This window comes from Lichenostomus cassidix, chromosome 21 (genome assembly GCF_008360975.1).
Source record: "Lichenostomus cassidix isolate B80296 chromosome 21, HeHo_3.0, whole genome shotgun sequence".
Classification (NCBI taxonomy): Eukaryota; Metazoa; Chordata; class Aves; order Passeriformes; family Meliphagidae; genus Lichenostomus; species Lichenostomus cassidix.
This window is the reverse complement of record NC_139501.1, coordinates 5,353,225-5,370,924: the sequence shown is the minus strand read 5'-3', so window position 1 is coordinate 5,370,924 and position 17,700 is coordinate 5,353,225. Positions and strand designations below refer to the sequence as shown.

Sequence of the window (17,700 nt, the reverse complement as noted above, 5' to 3'; positions counted from 1 at the left end):
GAGGGTGAAGCCATGGGTCACCCCCAGCAGGTGGGTTGTCCCCAGTTAAGGGCTGGCAGTGCTGGTGACAGCCCGGGGGGTCACTGCAGTCTCAGGGTGAAGGTGGTGGCTCCTGGTCCTGCTGGGGGGCATGAGTGACCCACTGCTGGGGACACCAGCTCTGGGGACAGCCCGCTGTGGCCACCACTGCTGGGGACATCTCACTGTGGCCTGGGACACTTCCCCATGGCCACAAACTAGTGAGACCCCAGTGTGGCTACCAACCCCAGGGAGGGCCCACTGTGGCCACCACCCTGTGGACCCTCCAGGAAGGTGTCACCATCTCCAGGGACACCTCATCATGGCCACAGCTCTGGGGTCACCACACTGTAGCCACCAGCCTCAGGGACATGTCTCAGTGGGTACCATCTCCATGGGGATGGGGGCCTGTCACCATTGTAGTTATCAGCTTTGGGGACACCACTGCACCATAGCCATGTCACTCCCACAGCCACCAGCTCTGGGGACACCACAGTACACATGCCACACCCAGGGCCAGTAGTTCCAGGGATGTGTCACCCCCTGGGACCATCTCCAGGGACATCCCACCATGGGGATGTCCCCTCCCATCCCCCTCCCCCCTCACCTTCTTTGGAAGCGAAGCACAGGGACTTGGGGATCAGCTGGAGGTGTGGAGGATCCTCCCACTGTCCCCACAGGCTCCTGGGATGGGGACAGCAGGGACCACCCGGGGTCACACAAGGGACACAACACCAGCCCTGTCCCCATCACCCACAGGGGTTCCATCCACCCACAGTGGCACTTGGGGACATCCCTGCGTCGCTGCCTCAGTTTACCTGGGACAGAATTTGAGGGGGGAAGTGAAGAAAAGTGGGATGGTCTGAGTTTTTATTTTTTTTTCAGTGTTTATTAAAAACAAAACAAAAAAAACAGGAAAAGGGGGAGTGGGGCCATGTGTTTTTTTCAATTTTTTTTTCTTTTCTTTTCTTAAAAAGACTGTGCTGGCTGAGGGGGCGTGGGGGGGTCCTTACCTGCCTGGGGGGGGCCCTGCCACCATCCTCTGCTATGGTGCCCCCAAAACAGCCCAGTGTGTGGGGGGATGTGTGAATGGGGGGGGTGACACCTCCTCTGCAACCCCCATCCCTCCCCGACCCCCTTTTTTGGGGGGGAAGTCCAACACCACCCCCCCCGGGTCCCAATCCCAGCTGGGGGAGGGAGCACACGTTAAGGCAACCGTCCTGCTTGGCCCTGCCGACTGGGGGGGGTTGGGGACACGGGGGGACACGCAGGGACCCCCCTCCCTGCTGGGCAAGGGGGTGACCCCCCCAGATTGGGGGTCTCTAGAGCTACGGGCTATTTACACCCCCCGGGGGGTGAGGGGGGGGGTGTGCTTACAAGTGTCTCCCCCTCCTCACCCCCTCCCCGGGGCCTCCTGGGGGTTGGGGGTCCCACGGGGGTCCCGGGAGGGTCAGGGTTCCCCCGGGGAGGGTTTGGGGGTCCCGTGGCCCCCCCTCTCAGGAGTCCTTGAGCATGTTGATGCGGGCGTAGATCTTGAGCGCTGGGCCCAGCTTGATGTTCATGGTGCTCATGAGATGATCCTCCTTGAGCAGCAGCAGCGCCTGCCCATCGATCTCCTGCGCCCGGAACTCCTCGGCGATCTCCTGGCAGCCTGTGGGGAGGGGCAGCGTCACAAAACCCACCCAAAAACAGAGTTAGGGGCTTCTCTGTGAGTAAATCGCCCCCAAAAAAATGTATTTAAGGGGTTATCATGTGTAAATCCCCCCTCCAATTAGACTTTTGGGGTTAGCTGTGAGTAAATTTCCCACCCCCTCCCAGTTATGGGGTTATCTGTGTGTAAAGCCTACTTGAAAATATATTTACAGCATTCTCTGTGAGTAAATAACCCTCAAAAACTATATTTAGGAAATTATCCCCGTGTAAATCTCCCCCCATTCCAAATATTTATGGGGCTGTGTGCAAATCCCCCCTGCAAATATTCATGGGGTTATCCATCAATCAGTTTCCCCCCAAAAATACATTTAGGGGGTTACTGGTGAGTAAATCCCTCCCAGTATATATTTATAGGTTTCACCCCTGTGTAAATCATCCCCTAAAATATGTATTTAGGGGTTATCCATGTGTAAATTCCCCCCAATATACCTACAAGGTTTTATACTTATCTGCATGTAAATTCCCCCAAAAGATGTATTTAGGAGGTTATCTGTGAGTAAATGCCCTCAAAAAATGTATGTAGGGGGTTATTTGTGTGTAAGTCCCCCCACCAGATGTATTCATGGGGTTATCCATGTGTGAACCTCACCAAAATGTATTTATCGGGGTGTCTGTGAGTAAAACCTACACAAAAATACATTTAGGGTGGTATGAGTGAGTTATCTCCTCCCTGCAAAAAAACACTTCTGAGGCTCTCCATGGGTAAACATCCCCCCCCCCCCCAACATTTTTGGGGTCATCCATGAGTAAATCCCTCCCAAATACATTATTTGTGGGCTTATCCATGAGTAAATCTCCCCAAAACCCCACATTTCTGAGGTTATCCATGAGTAGATCCCTCCTTGAACAAACCCTAGGGGACACGTATCTCCCCAAAACCACAATTCTGGTATATCCATGGGTAGATCTTTCCCCAAACATGTCCTGGGGGACACAACTCTCCCCAAAACCCCATTTCTGGGTATCCATGGGTAGATCCCTGTCCATCCCAGGAGGTTCCTCACCTGGCAGTGAGCGGATGAACTCGTACACATCCTCCACGTTCCACTTGCTGGGCTCGCTGGGCAGGAAGCGATGGCCGAGGCCAGGCAGGTCACGGCCATGCACGTCTGGCAGCTCCATGTCCCTCAGCTCCAGCTCGCGCTCTCCCTGCCGGCGCCGCGATGTGGAGGAGCTGGCAGAGATGGGTGACAGTGGCTCCTCGTAGCTGGAGTTGTCAGAGCAGCGGCTGGAATCCTCCTGGCTGTGGTTGAGCTGCAACGACGCCATCACTGACCCCGCTGGGACAGACCCCACGGGCTGCGGGGGCAGCGCAGGGCACAGCACCCACCGCATGTTCCCAAAATTAGGGGACAAACCCCAGCCTCAGTGCCCATCCCGTGTCCCCAAAACTCAGGGACAAACCCCAGCCCCAGTGCCTGTCCCATGTCCCCAAAATTCCGGGATGAGCTGCAGGCTCAGGACCCATCCTGTGACTCCCAAACTGCAGGCAAACCCTGGCCTCGGTGCCCACTCTATGTCCCCCCAGCTGGGGACAAAACCTGGCCTCAGCACCCACCCTGTGTCCCCCCGAACTGGGGGTAAACCCTGGCCTCAGCACTCACTTTATGTCCCCCCAGCTGGGGACAAAACGTGCCCTCAGTGCCCACCCCATGTGGCCAAAATTAGAATGTACCAGCCCCAAGGCCCACCCAGCTGGGTACAAGCCCCTGTCCCCCCTCACCTGTTTCTTGCTGTCCTTGCTCAGGGCTGGCAGGGTCCCTTTGCAGCTGCGGCGTCGCCCATGGGGAGGCCCCCCTGGTTTCTGGAGTTTGCTGCGATCTGGGTGGAACAATCCCACCCTCTTCGTGCAGCCCACATTGTACCTGCCGCGGAGCCAGGGGTCAGGAGGGACCCACCCCAGTGGAGAAGGATCCACCCCCACTGAAGAAGAGGAGGAGGGCGGATTTTGGGGTTACTCCCACCCTAGCAGGTAGATTTTGGGGTTACCTCTCCACTGCTGGGTGGGTTTTTTGGGGTTACCCCATCACACTGGGTGGATTTTGGGGTTACCTTTACTCTGACAGGTGGATTTCTGGGGTTACCTCTCTGGGGTTGTCAAGAAGATTTTGGGGTTACTCCCACCCCACCAGGTTGATTTTTGGGTCTACTTCTATTCTGTTGAGTAGATCGATTTTGGGGTACCTCTACTCTGCTGAACAGGGGGTCCAGATGGGTTTTGGGGTTGCTCTACCCTGCTGGATGGATTTTGGCGCTACCTCTAGCCTGCTGAGGAAGGGTCTGAGTGGAATTTGGAGTTAGCTCTACTCTGTTGCATGGGCTTTGGGGTTATCTCTACCCCACCAAGGGGAGGCTGGATGGGTTTTAGGGTTACCTGTCAGGTGGATTTTGGGGTTACCTCTTGGCACAGGCCATGGAGCAGAAGCGCTTGGAGCGCTTGAACTTGTAGGCGAAGTCAACGCGGCCACAGAGCTCACACTTCAGCTTGGGGGGATTCCCCTCCTCTTTGGATTCTGGGGGGCGTGGAGGGACACCCAGAGAGAGAAACCAGCCAGCTCAGCCGGGGGGCTCCAGGGGAAATCCCAGGGGGCTCCCGGGAGGCCGGGTGGGCTGAGGGCCTGGGCGCTACCTTGCAGGTACGGCTCCTCCATGTCCGAGTCGGTGGTGGTGGTGTTGTCCTGAGGTGGGAGTTTGTCCGGCAGCAGCTCCTGAGCATACTGCTTGTGCAGAGCACCCACCAGCAGCGAGGAGCGACCCACCTGTGCAACACAGCTGGCTGCACCTGCGCCCCAGTGCCACACCGAGCTCTGCCCGCGGCCACAGGGCTGCCAGGGAGCATCCCACCCACCCGGGGGTGAGGGTAAGGAGAGGGGGATGTGGTGTTGGCTACAGCTCTGCACCTCCCTGGGTGGTAACGTGGGTGAGGATTTGGAGTCTGACAGCTGTCTGGGTGAACCACTCCCAACCCCCCAAATCCAGGGATAAGGATAAGGGCAGGTGTGACCAGGTACATCTCTGCACCTTCCTGGGTGATGGTGACATGGGTGTGAATTTGGGGTCCAATAATTCTTGGAGTGACCCACTCCTGACCCCCCAAATCCAGGAAGAAGGGTATGGACATTGGGATGTGTTACTGGGAAGGGCTCAGCCCCTTCCTGAATGGAATGACAAAGTGCTCAATAACATGGGTGTCCATTTGGGGTTCATGAGGACCCCATTCCCAACTCCTCCAAATCCAGAAATCCCCTCTCCATGCCCCAAACCCAAGAATAAGGGTAGGGCTAGAAGGATACATTATTGGGAATGGTTCTGCCCCTTCCTGGGCGATGAAGTGCTCAATAACATAGGGAAGGATTTGGGGTTCAGAGTAGCAGCTGCTCCATTCCCAACCCCTCCCAATCCAGGGATAAGCATATGGCTGAAGGGATATGTTATCTGGAATGTCTCAGCCCCTTCCTGGATGATGAAGCCCTCAATCATCAGGGGAGGAGGATTCAGAGGTAACCCTACCAAAGCCCCCCAAACCTGGACACCCCTTTGCAGCTCCCCAAGCCCAGGAATACAGACAGGGAAAGGGGAATACATTACCAGGAGCAGCTCAGCCCCTTCCTGAATGACAGAGTACTCAATAATATGGGAGAGGGTTTAGGGGCTCAGGAGGGTCTGGGTGCCCCAAGGCCAATCCCCCAAAATCCAGAAGCACCTTCTCGACACCCCAATCCAGGAATATGGGTAGGGATAGAGGTGTACATTACTGGGAACAGTTCTTGCCCCTTCCTGGGCCATGAAATGCTCAATCACATGGGGGAAGATTTGGGGTTACTCCTCCAGATCCCCAAATCCAGAAGACCCTTCCCAAAACCCCGGATCAGAGTAGGGACTGTGGGATACTTTACTGGGAATGATCCTGCCCTTCCTATACAATGAATCACTCCATAGCACAGGCTAGGATTTAGAGTCACTCCTACAGACACCCAAATCCAGAAGCCCTTTCCCCAACCCCCCAAATCACGGGGTAAAACTACAGACTGCAGGATATATTACCAGCAACAGCTCAGTCCTTTCCCGGATGACGAAACAGGGGAAGCTCTGGGTGTCCAAGCCCATCTGCGCACCCCATTCCCACCACCCCAACCCCACGAAGTCCTCCCCACCGCTCCCACCCCCGGCTCCGGGGATACGTTACCGGGAAGGGCTCGGCGCCCTCCTGGATGACGAAGCCCTCGATGACGTGCGTGAGGATCTGGGGTTTCACGATGGCCTGGGGCGGTTTGTTCTCACCATTGTGGGGGGCGGCGCCGGCGACGGTGGCGGCAGCGCTGCCGGAGCCCGAGGTCATCCCGGGAATGCGGGGCTGCGCATGGAGGCGCTCGGGGGGCTCTGGGGACAGCGGGGGACACGCGCGGGTGAGGGGCGGGCGGTGACGCCGCGCTGCTGACGCGGGGCCGCGATTTCCATACAGCTGGAGCGGGGAGCAGCTGCTGCCGCTCCCAGTGCCACCAGTGCCGCCCACAGAGCCCCGAGCCACCCGCGGGGGGCTGGGAAAGGGGGCAGAGAGACCCCCGGGATAGCCGCGGGGGTGCGGACAGCCCCGGGAGAGCCCAGGAAGGAGCAGGAAAGCCTCAGTGCGTGTCTGCAAGGCAGCAGTAAGGCCGCATCTGGCCCGGTGCAGCCCCGACAAGGCTCGCTCTAGCCCGGAAAGCCCCGATCTACCCCAGAAAGGCCTCAGCAAGGCTCGCTCAGCCCGGAAAGCCGCTATCTCCCCCAGCAACGCTCAGTACGATCCCAGACAGGCCCCAGCTACCCCAGTAAGGCCGCAGTACATCCCGATAAAGCCGAGACAGGGCCCCATCTACGCCCGTAAGATCCCAGTGAAGCCCAGTACAGCCCAGCAAAGCCACCGCACAGCCCGGCGAGGCCCGACCTCCCGCAGCCCAGCCCGGCCCCGGCTGCTCGCCCCTCGAGGCCGCCCCGGCCCGGCGGGGCCCTCAGGCCGCGCAGGCCCCGGCAGCCCCATCACCTTTGTCCGGCGGCGGCTCCCGCTGCCCCCGCCCCTCCCTCGCCCGGGCCGCGGGGCCGGACCGGGGACGGGGGCGGATGCGGAAGTGAGGTCAGAGCCGCCACCGCCGCCGCCCCGGGCCGGGCCCCGGCGGTCGGCGCTCACTCACCGGGCGCTCAGCGGGTCGGGGGGGCCATGGCGGGGGGGCCGGGCCGGGGCAGCAGCGGGAGCGGCGCCGGGAGCGGGGCTGGGGCCGAGCGGGGACAAAGGCGGTGGCGGCGGCGGGGCCCGGCCCGGACACGCCCCCCGCGCGCCCATTGGCTGCCGCCGCCGCCGCGCGCGCCCGGGCGGAGCCTAAGCGCGTGGCCACGCCCTCCCCGCACGGCACCGCCTCCCGCGCCCCCGCTGCCGGGGGCGGAGCCTCGTCCCACGGGGGGCGTGGTTTCTAGGGGTGTGGCCACGCCCCCGCCCCTGCTTGCGCACCATCCGCACGGCTGTGGGCGTGGCCTCCAGATGTGGCCACACCCCCAGCCCGGGCGCCAGTGGAGCGTCCACAGAAAAGGGGCGTGGCCTCTACGTAGCCACGTCTCCGCCCCTCAGGCGCTCTCTGTGTGACGCCGAGGCGCCCGGGCTCCCTCTACCGGCAGCGGCGGGCGCTGCACGCAGCCGTGGGTGACACTGGCCCCGGGCGGGCTGAGGGACACCCCGAGCACCGCCCGGCCCCGCGCACCCCCGGCTGCAGCTCCCCCGTGCCGCGGGACACGAGGGGTGGGGGTGAAGCCCCCCACGAGTGGGTGCCTGTGGGAGCGGGGCGGGGGCTTACCGTGCATGGGGGGCCGCTCGCCCTCGGGGGTGTCGGGGCCCGGGGGGGCGGCGGGCGGCGAGAGGGCGGGGGGCTGCGGCGGGGCGGCAGGCGGGCTCTCGGCGCTCCTCGGCGCGGGCAGCGGGTCCCGGCGGGCGCCCTCAGGGACCCCGAGAGGGGGCTGCGGTGGCAGGGACACGCATGGGGCAGGGTCAGGTGTGCACACGCATGGGCGGGGGTCAGGGCAGGCGCGTGTGCAGGTGGCACAGTGGCATGCACCTGCGTGGCTGGAGTGTGCACACCCGTGCATGGGTCAGGCACATGTGTGCACCTGGAGTGGTCATGCACGTGCACATATGCATGTCACAGTTGGGCACGCGTGTCCAGGCACACTTGATCTGGCATGCACATTTGCACAGATGTGCACGGAGCCTGTACACACCCCCACAAACACACATGCATGGGTCTGGCATGAGTGTCACACACATGCACAGAGCAGACACATGTGGATCAAGCAGATGTGCAAGCACACACAGATCAAACACGTCTGCACTTGTGTGCATGGACCAGGCACACACGTGGACCTGACACACGTGCACATGCGTGTGCATGGACCTGGAGTGAGTATGCACACACATGCAGGGAGCAGGCACACATGCACATGTGCACACATGCATGTGCATGCATCTGGCAAAGCTGTGCACACACAGGTGTAAGGATCCGGTGCGCATGTACACACATGTGCATGGATCAGACACACAAGGATCAAGCACATGTGCACACACACACAATCAGCACATGCTGCCCTCATTATAGGACCAGGCACACAGACATGTGTGTGCATGGATGTGCAAAGCTGTGCACACAAGTGTGCATGGAGCAAGTACACACACACACACATACACACACACGTGCATAGAGCAGGTCACAATGCAGTGTGGCCTCAGCATGCACACCTGAAGGCCCACATGACAACTGGACCCCCATGCACAGGTCAGGAATGCACACACACACACGTGCAGCAATTGTGCACCTGCCCAGCCACACGCGAGTGCACACACCTGATTCCCCAACACCCCCCATTCCCACTCCAGTGCCCCCATCCCTCCTTCCCTCCCCTGAGCTCCCCCACCCCCGGGGGTTGGGGTGCCCCTCACTGTGGGTTTGGTGGGTGATTTCTGGGTGCTTTGGGGGGAGGTTTGAGGGCCACTCACCACGAGGGTTTGGGGGAAGTTTGGGTGTTTCTCACTGTAACAGTTTGGAAGAACACGGGGGGAGGTTTGGGGGCCCCTCACCGTGGGGCCGGTCGGCTGCAGCTGCAGGATGACGGCCGAGGCGTGCTGGAACTTGCGGGGGGCAGCCTGGCAGCTGGGGCCACCCTCACCCCCTGCTCCCTGGGGAACCCCTGTTTTGGGCTGGGGGGCTGGGCCGGGGCTGACAGGGGGCAGGGGCTGGAGCTGGGGGGCGGCAGGGGGGCCCGGGGGGGGCTGCCCACGGGGGCCCAGCTGCTGCTGCTGCTGCTGGATGACGAACTGCTGCTGCTGCTGCGGCGGCTGCGGCTGCATTGGCTTCGGCGGCTGCTGCAGGAACTGAGGGGACTGCAGCGGGGCATAGGCTGCAGGGACAGCGATGGGGACAGGGAATCCCCCTTAGCAGCAGCACCTCAGCCCCATGGAACCCATCCCCAGGATCCCCCTCCACGAGGCTGCTGCTCACTCTGCATCTGTTCCCTCTGGTGCACTTGGACAAACAGCTTTGCCAGTTCCTGCTGCTGCTGCAGGAGGCTGTGCTCAGACTGCCCCAGGGTGGCGGTCCCCAATTTTGGGAGCCACACCAGTGCACCACCCCCAGGCTCCAGCACTCCATGGGGTCCCCTGACCCACACCCTCACTGCCCCAGCCCCCTGCACCCCACAGGACTCTGGGATCCTATGGGTGCTGAGACCCTCCCAGGTAGGGCCCCTGCCAGGGAGAGGATGGACCCAAAAGGTCCCAAATACAGGCAGGTGACAATGTACAGGACACACCAGCACGGGCCATCACTAGGTCTCAGAGTGAACACCCTGTGACTCCCCCAGCACCCAGGGGTGTCCCCCACCCCGGGGCAGCCCCTTACCTGGGGTGACGAGCGGGTGGGCAGCAGCGGGGGCGGTGGCACGGGCCAAGGTGTGGGCACGGCCCTCGTGCCCCTCGGCCTTTTTGAGGTGCTCAGCGGGGGGGTCGGGCGGGGGCCCCCGGGGGGGGCCAGCCCGGGGAGGAGCACCCCCGGGGGGCTTCATGGCCAGGGCAGGGAGGTGGGGGCCGGCGGGGCGCAAGGCCAGGCTGTGCACCTGCAACGGCAGTGGGTCAGGGGTGCGGGGGCAGATTCTGGGGGGCTGGCAGGGGCGGGGGGACTCACCTGAGGGGTGGTGGGTGGTGGGGCGGGTGGTGGGGCCGGTGCGGGGCTCTCGGGCCGGACAGCGCTGACGGGGCCCGTGGGCGTGAAGATGAGCTGGGGACAGGGAGAGTGGGTCCACGGCCCACCATGTCAGGGGTGGCACCCCTGTGTGTCCCCCCTCTGTGTCCCTACAGGGTGGCACATGGGTGTCCCTCTATCTATGTAGGGTAAGGACAGGCGTGCCCCGTGGGGTGAAGGGCACCCTATAGGGTCCCAACACCCCCCGCAAAGGCAAAGAGCACCTGCTTGGGCACCCCCAATGGGGCTGTGGGTGCCCTGTGAGGTCTGGGCTCTCCCACTAGCATGGGGGGCACCCTATATGGGGGCTGGGTTCCCTCAGCAGGGTGAAGGCACCTCATGAAGTCTACACACCTCACAGCAGGGTGACAGGCACCCTGTGGGGTCCGCAGACCCCCAGGAAGGTGGGGGATACCCTATAAGCTTTGGGCACCCTATGGATTAACCATGGGTCCTGGGCACTCGATGCAGAGCAATGAGCACCCTACAGGTCATAGCAGGGCCATAGGCACTCTATGGTCACTCCACAACAGGATGATGGGCACCCTAAGGGTCCTGGGCACCCCACAGTGAGACAATGGGCACCGTAAGGGTCCCAGCCACGCCATGGCTGGATGACAGGTACCCCATGGGTCCTGGTCACCTGTTGCAAGATCACAGGCACCCTACAAGTCCCAGGCTCCCTGCAGTGGGACAATGGTCACTCCACAGGCCCCGGATGCCCTGAAGCTGGATGATGAGCATCCTGTGGCTCCCAAGTACACCACAACAGGACAAGGGATGTTCCATGGGTCCCAGGCACCTCACAGCAGGATGATGGACACCCTATGGGCCTTGGGCACCCACAGTGAGACAGTGGGCACCTTATGGGTCCTGGGCACTCCACAGCGGGATGATGGCTATCCCATGGACCCTGGGCACACTGCTGCAGTACTGTGGGCACCCTGTGTGTTCCAGGCACCCCATGGGTCTCAGCATTCCACAGCAGAGCAATGGGCACCCTTGAGGGTCAGGGATCCTACAGGGCCCTATGCACCCTACACCAGGACCATGGGCACCCCACAGGTCCAGGCCACCCCACAGCAAGATGACAGGACTCCCATGAGTCCTGGGCACCCCCAGCAGGATGACAGGCACCCCACCAGGATGCTGAGGCCATGCCATGTCCCAGCCCCACCCTTACCATCTGTGCCCGCAGGTACATCTGGGCCTGGCTGGCGGTGAGGGCGGGTGAGGCGGTGTTGCCCAGCAGCACAGCCTGCTGAGCGATGCCCGATGCCCCAGGCCCCACGCTCTGCGCCCGGTTCAGCAGCTGCGCCGCCGCCGGTGACGTCGCCAGGTTAATCTGAAATGGGACATCAGGAGAAGGTCGGGGTGCTGGCACAGGTGGGCATGGGCAGGGTGGGTGCTGAGGGGCCGAGGGACTCACCGTGGGCTGCTGTGTTGGGGCCGGCTGGGTGCCATTGCCCGCAGAGGAGCCGCTTTGCCGGTTCGCTGCCAGGCTTGCCTTGGGGAAAAGCCGAAGGTGAGGGGCGTGCCAGCCCCGAGCAGCCCCCGGTGCCCGCGGGGTGCCCGTACCTGCTGGACGGCAGCCAGGCTCTGGAGCTGGGCGCTGGTGAGGTGCTGCTGCTGGAGCGCGGCCGTCTGCAGCATGAGGTGCTGCTGCTGCGCCGCGTACATCTGCTGCAGGTACTGCGCCGCTGTGTTGGGCTGCCGGTGCAGCGCCTGCTGGATCACCTTTGGGGGGAAAACATGGCCCCGGGCTGTGCCACGACCCCCCCGGCACCCCCTAATCCTGCAGTGCCCCCCGGCCCCGTACCTGCACGGTCTGGCGGTCAGGGATGCCGCTGTAGACGGAGATCTGCGGCCCGGGCGGGCGCGTGGCCGTGGTGCTGGCAGGTGTCGGGGCTGTGCCACCCGTGCTGCTGGCAGGAGCTGGAGCTGGGAGCTGCTCGTTCTCCATGGCAGGTGCGGGGCGGGATGGGGGTGTGGGTCAGACTAGAGCTGGGGGGAGGTAACACAGTCAGGGGGTGCCCCTGGCAGCCCGTGTCCGGGTGAGGGATGGGGGCCAGAATCACAGAGGGGGAGGAGGATGGGGTGGAGGAAGAATGATGGGAGGCCCCATGGTTCATTCTCCTCCACCAAAGTGGGAGTCAGCATCCCAGGGAAAGTGGGGAAAGGGAGCATGGACAGGAGGATAGACAGAGGGAGAGAAAGACACAAGGAAGGCTGGAAGGAAGAGAGACAGAGGTGAGGAGGCAGGGGTGGATAGAAAGATGGACTGGAGGAAGAGAGGGATGAAGGGATGGACAAACTAAAGGAAATAAGGGAACAAGAGAAGTAGGAAAGGGACAGATGGATGGAGAGAAGGAAATGAGGGAAGGGAAGGAAGGAAGTAGGAAAGGGACAAAAAACAGATGGACAGAACAGAAAAAAGTAGGAAAGAGATGGAAGGAAAGAGAGAGACCAAGGGAGACATGGAACTAGGAAAGGACACACATTAGGACAGGTAGAAGTAGGAAAGGAATGAAGGATGGAAGGACAGAGAGAATGACAAATCAGAGGATGGAAGAGATGAATGGAAGTATGGATGGAAAGGGAAGGATGAATGGAAGTATGGATGGGCAGAAAGGAAAAATGGATGGGAGGAGGGAGGGAAAGAAGGATGGATGTAACGACAGAAGTAAGGAAGGAAGAAGAGTAAAGAGGGACAGGAAGGACAGAAGGAAGGAGGGATTAGGGATGGAAAAAGGATGGACAAGAGGCTAGACAGAAGAAAAGACAGAAGAAATGATGGCTCTCTGAATGGAAGGAAGGAATGATGGGTGGATGGAAAGACGGACAGAATGAGCTAAGGACCCAACTAGAGAAGGGAAGGCTGAAAAAAAGCAGGAAAGGGAGGGACCAAGGGATGGAGGGAAAGACAGACCAGACAGGAAGGAGGAAGTATGGACAGATAGAAAGACACAAAAGGGGAGAGGAATGGATGGAAGAAAGGCCGGATGGACATAGGATAGGGATGCAGGGATGCAAGGAAGGATGGACAGAAAAAACATGAGGGGAAAGGCACACTGAAGGAAGAAGAGGGATGAATGGACGGTAGGAAGGGGATGGACAGCAGGACAGAGGGCGAGGAGGGGTATAGGGACAGAGGGACAGTGCTGTGGGGGCCAGAGGGGGCAGTTTGTCGGCAGCACCTCTGTCACCACAGCCACTGTGGTGGCCATGAGGCTCCATGGTCACTGACAGCCACCCATGGCCACCGTGCTCCACCTGTGCCACCCATCTGAGCCCCTGCAGTGCCACCACAGTAGGATCAGGGACAACAGTGTGGGACACTGCAGACTGTGGACAGTGGCCACTGAGGGTGGCCTCGGCCATGCCACAGCACAGCCCCACCAAGTCACCCCAGCCCAGCACATGAGGGACATGGCAGCAGTGATGTCCTGGCCTCACGTGGCCCATGGGGCTTTGTCTCCTGAGGTGCCACTGTCCCAAAGCACAGGGTGGGACATCCACATGTTCATAGGGTGGCAGTACATGTCCGATTCCTGCATGTGGCCTGTGACACTTCCCACCCCCTGGTCTGTATCCATGGCATGAATTGGAGAACTTTTAGGTAGCACCTTTTCCACTGAACAGCCACAGACCTGTTTTTTCTGCTCTGGTGGCATTGAGGTGACACAGGGTCACTGCAGTGACTGGCACAGAGGGATCACACTAGGCCCATCAGGAGCCAATCCCCTCAAGATGGGCACAGCCCGGGAAGCCCCCAGCAGCTTCCACCCATTGAGGGTCTGAGCCCCCCATCCTCACCCACACCAAACCCCGCTGGGGAATTTGGGGTGTCAGATGGGGACACCTTACTTTTGACCCAGAGGTGACTGAAGAAACCTGCTCCACGCCCCCCCTCAACCATTAGACCTATCCAAAATAATAAAAAGGGAAGATTTTGGGTACTGCTGGGACCTGCTACGATGGGGGGAGCTGGGGAGTTCCACAGCCAGCACAGGGAGAGCTGAGGAGCTGGAGTTCCCTGAGCTGAGCCCAAAATAGGGGTGCAGAATGATGAGGGGGAAATAATGGAGGGATGGGATGGGGATACAGACAGAATGGGGGGAATATGGGATAGAGAGGGGGAAGATGGGAGAGTAAGCAGCAGGATGGAAGAATGTGGGGGGAATAATATGGGGGCTCAGAACAAGGGGGGATGCAAGATGCTGGTCAAGGGTGGGATATGGTGGGGAGGTGGGACAGATGAGAGGGGGTGAGATAAAAGAGCAAGGATTGGAAAGTGATGATGGAGGTAGGTGGGAATAATAATAAAGGGGCATGAAATCAGAAAGGGGGATGAAAGATGGGGAGTGGGATAAGATGGGGGACAGAAGAAAAGGGGGCAGATATAACATGGGGGGTCAGAGATAATAGCAGCATTGGAATATGGTTGTGGGTGTGGGAATAATAAGGGTGCAAAAGCAGAGGAAGGGGTGTAAGATGATGGGAAAGAGGGGAAAACACTAATGAAGGGGTTGGACAGAAGTGAGGGAGGTCAGATACAATAGAGAGGGTCAGAGGTAACAGTAGGCACTAGAATATGATTGTAGGTGGGCAATAATAATAGCAATAATAAAGGGGTGCAGGATAGGAAGCAGCAAGATATGATACAGGGAATGATAAGGCAGTGCAAAATAAGAGGGGGTTGCAAGATGATGGAAAGGAGTGGAAAACACTAGTGGGGAGTGGGATAGAAAAGAAGGGGTCTGATATAATAAAGGGGGAGTCAGATAAAATAGTAGGGACTGAAACATGATGGTGGGAGTGGGAATAATAATAATAATAATAATAATAAATAATAATAATGGGTTGCAAAATCAAAAAAGGGGGTGGAAGATGGAGAGTGGAATATGATAGCGAGAGGTGGGATAGAAAACAGGGGGATCAGATATAGTATGGGGGGTCAGAGATAACATGGGGGCACTGGAATATGATGGTGGGCAATAATAATAATAATAATAATAATAAGAAGAAGAAGAAGAAGAAGGGAGTGCAAAACCAGAGGAGGGGGCGCAGGAGGAAGGAGGGGAGGCACAGATAGCGGTGGGAATTGGGGGCCCCACGGGGGGCGGGGAGCGGCGGGGGCCACGGCCCGGCTGGGGAAACTGAGGCACGGCGGCTGCGCATGCGCGGCCCCCCCTCCCCTCAGCCCCCCCCCGGCCCAGACAAAGCCGCCGGGGCCCGGTAGCGGCGGCACGCGCGGTACCTGCGGGCCGGGCCGGGCGAGGCGGCGGCGGCGGGCGGGCTGTGCCATGGCCCGGGGAGCGCCGCGGGGTCCCGGAGCGGGGGGCGCGGGGCGCGGGGGTCCCGGCGGGGCCGGGCCGGGCCGGGCCCGCTCCCTCCTCCCTCCCTCAGGCGGCGGCGCGGCGGCGGCGCGAGGCCATCGCTCATTTGCATTCCTGCGCGCGTCACGTGGGGCGGCCCGGCCAATCGGCGCCCCGCGCGCCCCGCCCACCGCACCGCGCGCCTGCCGCTCGCGCTCGCCATGGCAACCCTTGGCGGGGGGGGGGCGGTGAGCCGGGTCGCCATGGCAACGGGGAGGGGAGGGGGAGCGGCTGCGCCGAGGGGAGGGGGCCGGGAGCGGAGCGGGGGGAGCGGGGGGCGGCCGGGATCCCGTCCCCGGTGGTTGCAGGGGTCACCCGGGGCTGCCCAGGGTCGGGCCCGGCGGGATGCTGCAGCCTGGGGATGGGAGCGCCAGTCCCTGCTGGTACCGGGGGGTCACCCGGGGTCACCTCGAGGATGCTGAGGAGCGGTACGGGCGAGGAGACAGCGGGAATTTGGTGGCACCGGTCCCCTCTGCTGTGTAGGGTAGCTCGGAGTAATCCCGGGGCTGCCCAGGGTCGGTGCGGGCGGGATGCTGCAGCCTGGGGATGGTGACATCGGCCCCTGCTGCCGCCGGGGGTCACCCGGGGTCACCGCGGGGGATGCTGAGGGTCGGTACCGGCGGGATGCCGCACCGCCGGGATAGTGGCACTGGTACCCGGTGTTTCCAGGAGTCACCCCGGAGATGCTGAGGGTCCGTACCGGCGGGATGCCGCTACTGCTTGGGATCGCTCCGAGTCTCCCCGGCGCTGCCCAGCACCGGTACCGGCGGGATGCTGCCCCGGAGGGATGGTGGCACCAGCTCCCGCCGCTACCGGGGGTGACCCGGGGATGCTGAGGGCAGGTACCGGCCGGATGACTTGGCGGGGGGATGGTGACACCGGTCGCCGGTGTTTCCCAAAGTCCCGCCGGGGGTGTCCCGGGCCGGTGCCGGCAGAAGGAGGTACGGGTGGGTAGCACCGCCCCGGTGCTGTCGGCGCTCGCCCGGGGATGTTCGCGGGGATGCTCAGGGTCGGTACCGGCGGCGTGCTGCAGCGGGGAGGGGGTGGAACCGATCCGCGGTGTTTCCCGGGGTCAGCCGGGGTCACCCGAGGGTGTCCAGCGCCGGTACCGGCGGCATGCTGCGGCACAGGGGCGATGGTTCCGCTCCTCGGTGTTTGCCGAGTCACTCCGGGCACACTCGCTCGGTACCGGCACCGGGATGCTGTGGCGGGGATGTCTCACCGCTCTCGGTGCTCCCGGGGGTCACGCTGGGTCTCGTGGCTCACCCGTGGGCCACTCGAGGCCACCAAAGCCCTCTCGCCTCGGGGCTCCGTCACCCCTGAGGACACTTGGGGTGCCCTCGGCCCCTGGCTGTGCGAGGACAGGAGCTGCTCCCTGCGCTGGGGACACCGGGAGGGCTATGGGCAGTCCTGGGGGCACTGGGGGGATATGGAGGGACTATGGGGGGCTTTAAGGCCTGTGAGGGGGCTGGGGGGCCTGTAAGGGATGTGAGGGGCAGCGAGGCACACTGGGGGGCTGTGAGGGCTAAGGGGAGGAATTGGGGAGGCCATAGGGGCCACTGGGGGGCTGTAATGGCTGGGGGGAGCCTAGGAAGCCTGCTGGGATCACTGGGGAGATCAGGGGGCAATGAGGCTGTGGGTGTTCTGAGGGCTATGGGGGGGCACTGGGGGGCTATGGGGATACTGGGGAGAGCTGTGGGGGCACTGGGTGGAATTATGGGGCCACAGGGGATCTATGGGGGCACTGGGGCCTATGGGGATACTGGGGGGAGCTATGGGGTCACTGGGTGTAGTTATGGAGCCGCTGGGGGTCTATGGGGTCACTGAGGGCTATGGGGATACTGGGGACCTATGGTGACCCTCGGAAGCTATGCTGGGGGGAACTGGGGGATTCTGGGGAGAGCGTTGGGATTCCAGGAGGACTGTGGGAGCACTGGACAGCTGTGGGGGCACTGGGGGGGCTGTGCAGTTCTGGGGGCTCCCGGAGAGCATCCCGACCCCCCCGGGCTGCCCTCCGCTGCCGCGAGAGGACGCTGCCGCCCCGCTGCGGGGCTCCGGCGGCACCGAGCGCTGATCCGCTCATCTCTCCGTCCCTGCTTTCCGTCTCTACCCCTGCTTTCTCTGTTTTCCCCCTGCTTTAACCCCGGATTTCCCTCCTTTCCCCATTTACCCCTTTTTCCCTCTGTTTCACCCTGTTTTTCTCTGATTTCCCCGCTTCTCCTGTTTTCCCCTCCTTTCACCTCCTTTTCCCCCTTTCCCCTGCTTTGCCTGTTTCCCCTGCTTTCTTCTCCCCTTCCACTCCCTTTTCCTCTTTTTTGTTTTTCCTTTCCCTCCCA

At 61.6% G+C, this 17,700-nt stretch overlaps 1 protein-coding gene across 5 annotated transcripts; it reads right to left on the bottom strand.

Annotated features, from left to right (window-relative positions):
- Positions 1 to 885: 885 nt before the first annotated feature.
- Positions 886 to 15,430, bottom strand: PHC2 (polyhomeotic homolog 2). Of its 5 annotated transcripts, none has more exons than XM_085080153.1 (15): positions 15,247 to 15,430; positions 11,806 to 11,990; positions 11,565 to 11,723; positions 11,416 to 11,493; positions 11,170 to 11,331; positions 9,930 to 10,022; positions 9,648 to 9,861; positions 8,747 to 9,147; positions 7,554 to 7,713; positions 5,918 to 6,111; positions 4,361 to 4,490; positions 4,130 to 4,244; positions 3,455 to 3,596; positions 2,736 to 2,985; positions 886 to 1,669 (listed from the first exon to the last, which is right to left on the bottom strand). In XM_085080153.1, exons 2-15 carry the CDS (start codon positions 11,947 to 11,949, stop codon positions 1,515 to 1,517), a joined length of 2,397 nt encoding a protein of 798 aa, XP_084936279.1. In that variant the 5' UTR covers positions 11,950 to 11,990; positions 15,247 to 15,430; the 3' UTR covers positions 886 to 1,514. The 5 variants fall into 5 exon arrangements, with proteins under 5 accessions (XP_084936279.1, XP_084936278.1, XP_084936283.1 ...); XM_085080152.1 differs by having other exon boundaries at positions 4,130 to 4,266; positions 4,362 to 4,490; XM_085080157.1 differs by having other exon boundaries at positions 8,828 to 9,147; positions 15,247 to 15,429.
- Positions 15,431 to 17,700: the final 2,270 nt, after the last annotated feature.

What these genes read in the sequence shown, in the direction of transcription:
- PHC2 (XM_085080152.1), bottom strand. Translation starts at nt 11,949, where the DNA reads ATGGAGAACGAGCAGCTCCCAGCTCCAGCTCCTGCCAGCAGCACGGGT. An exon ending in CCCCAACACAGCAGCCCACG is followed by an intron (nt 11,332 to 11,415) that starts GTGAGTCCCTCG and finishes GTCCCATTTCAG; the next exon opens with ATTAACCTGGCGACGTCACC. An exon ending in CGAGCGGCCCCCCATGCACG is followed by an intron (nt 6,112 to 7,553) that starts GTAAGCCCCCGC and finishes CGCTGTCCCCAG; the next exon opens with AGCCCCCCGAGCGCCTCCAT.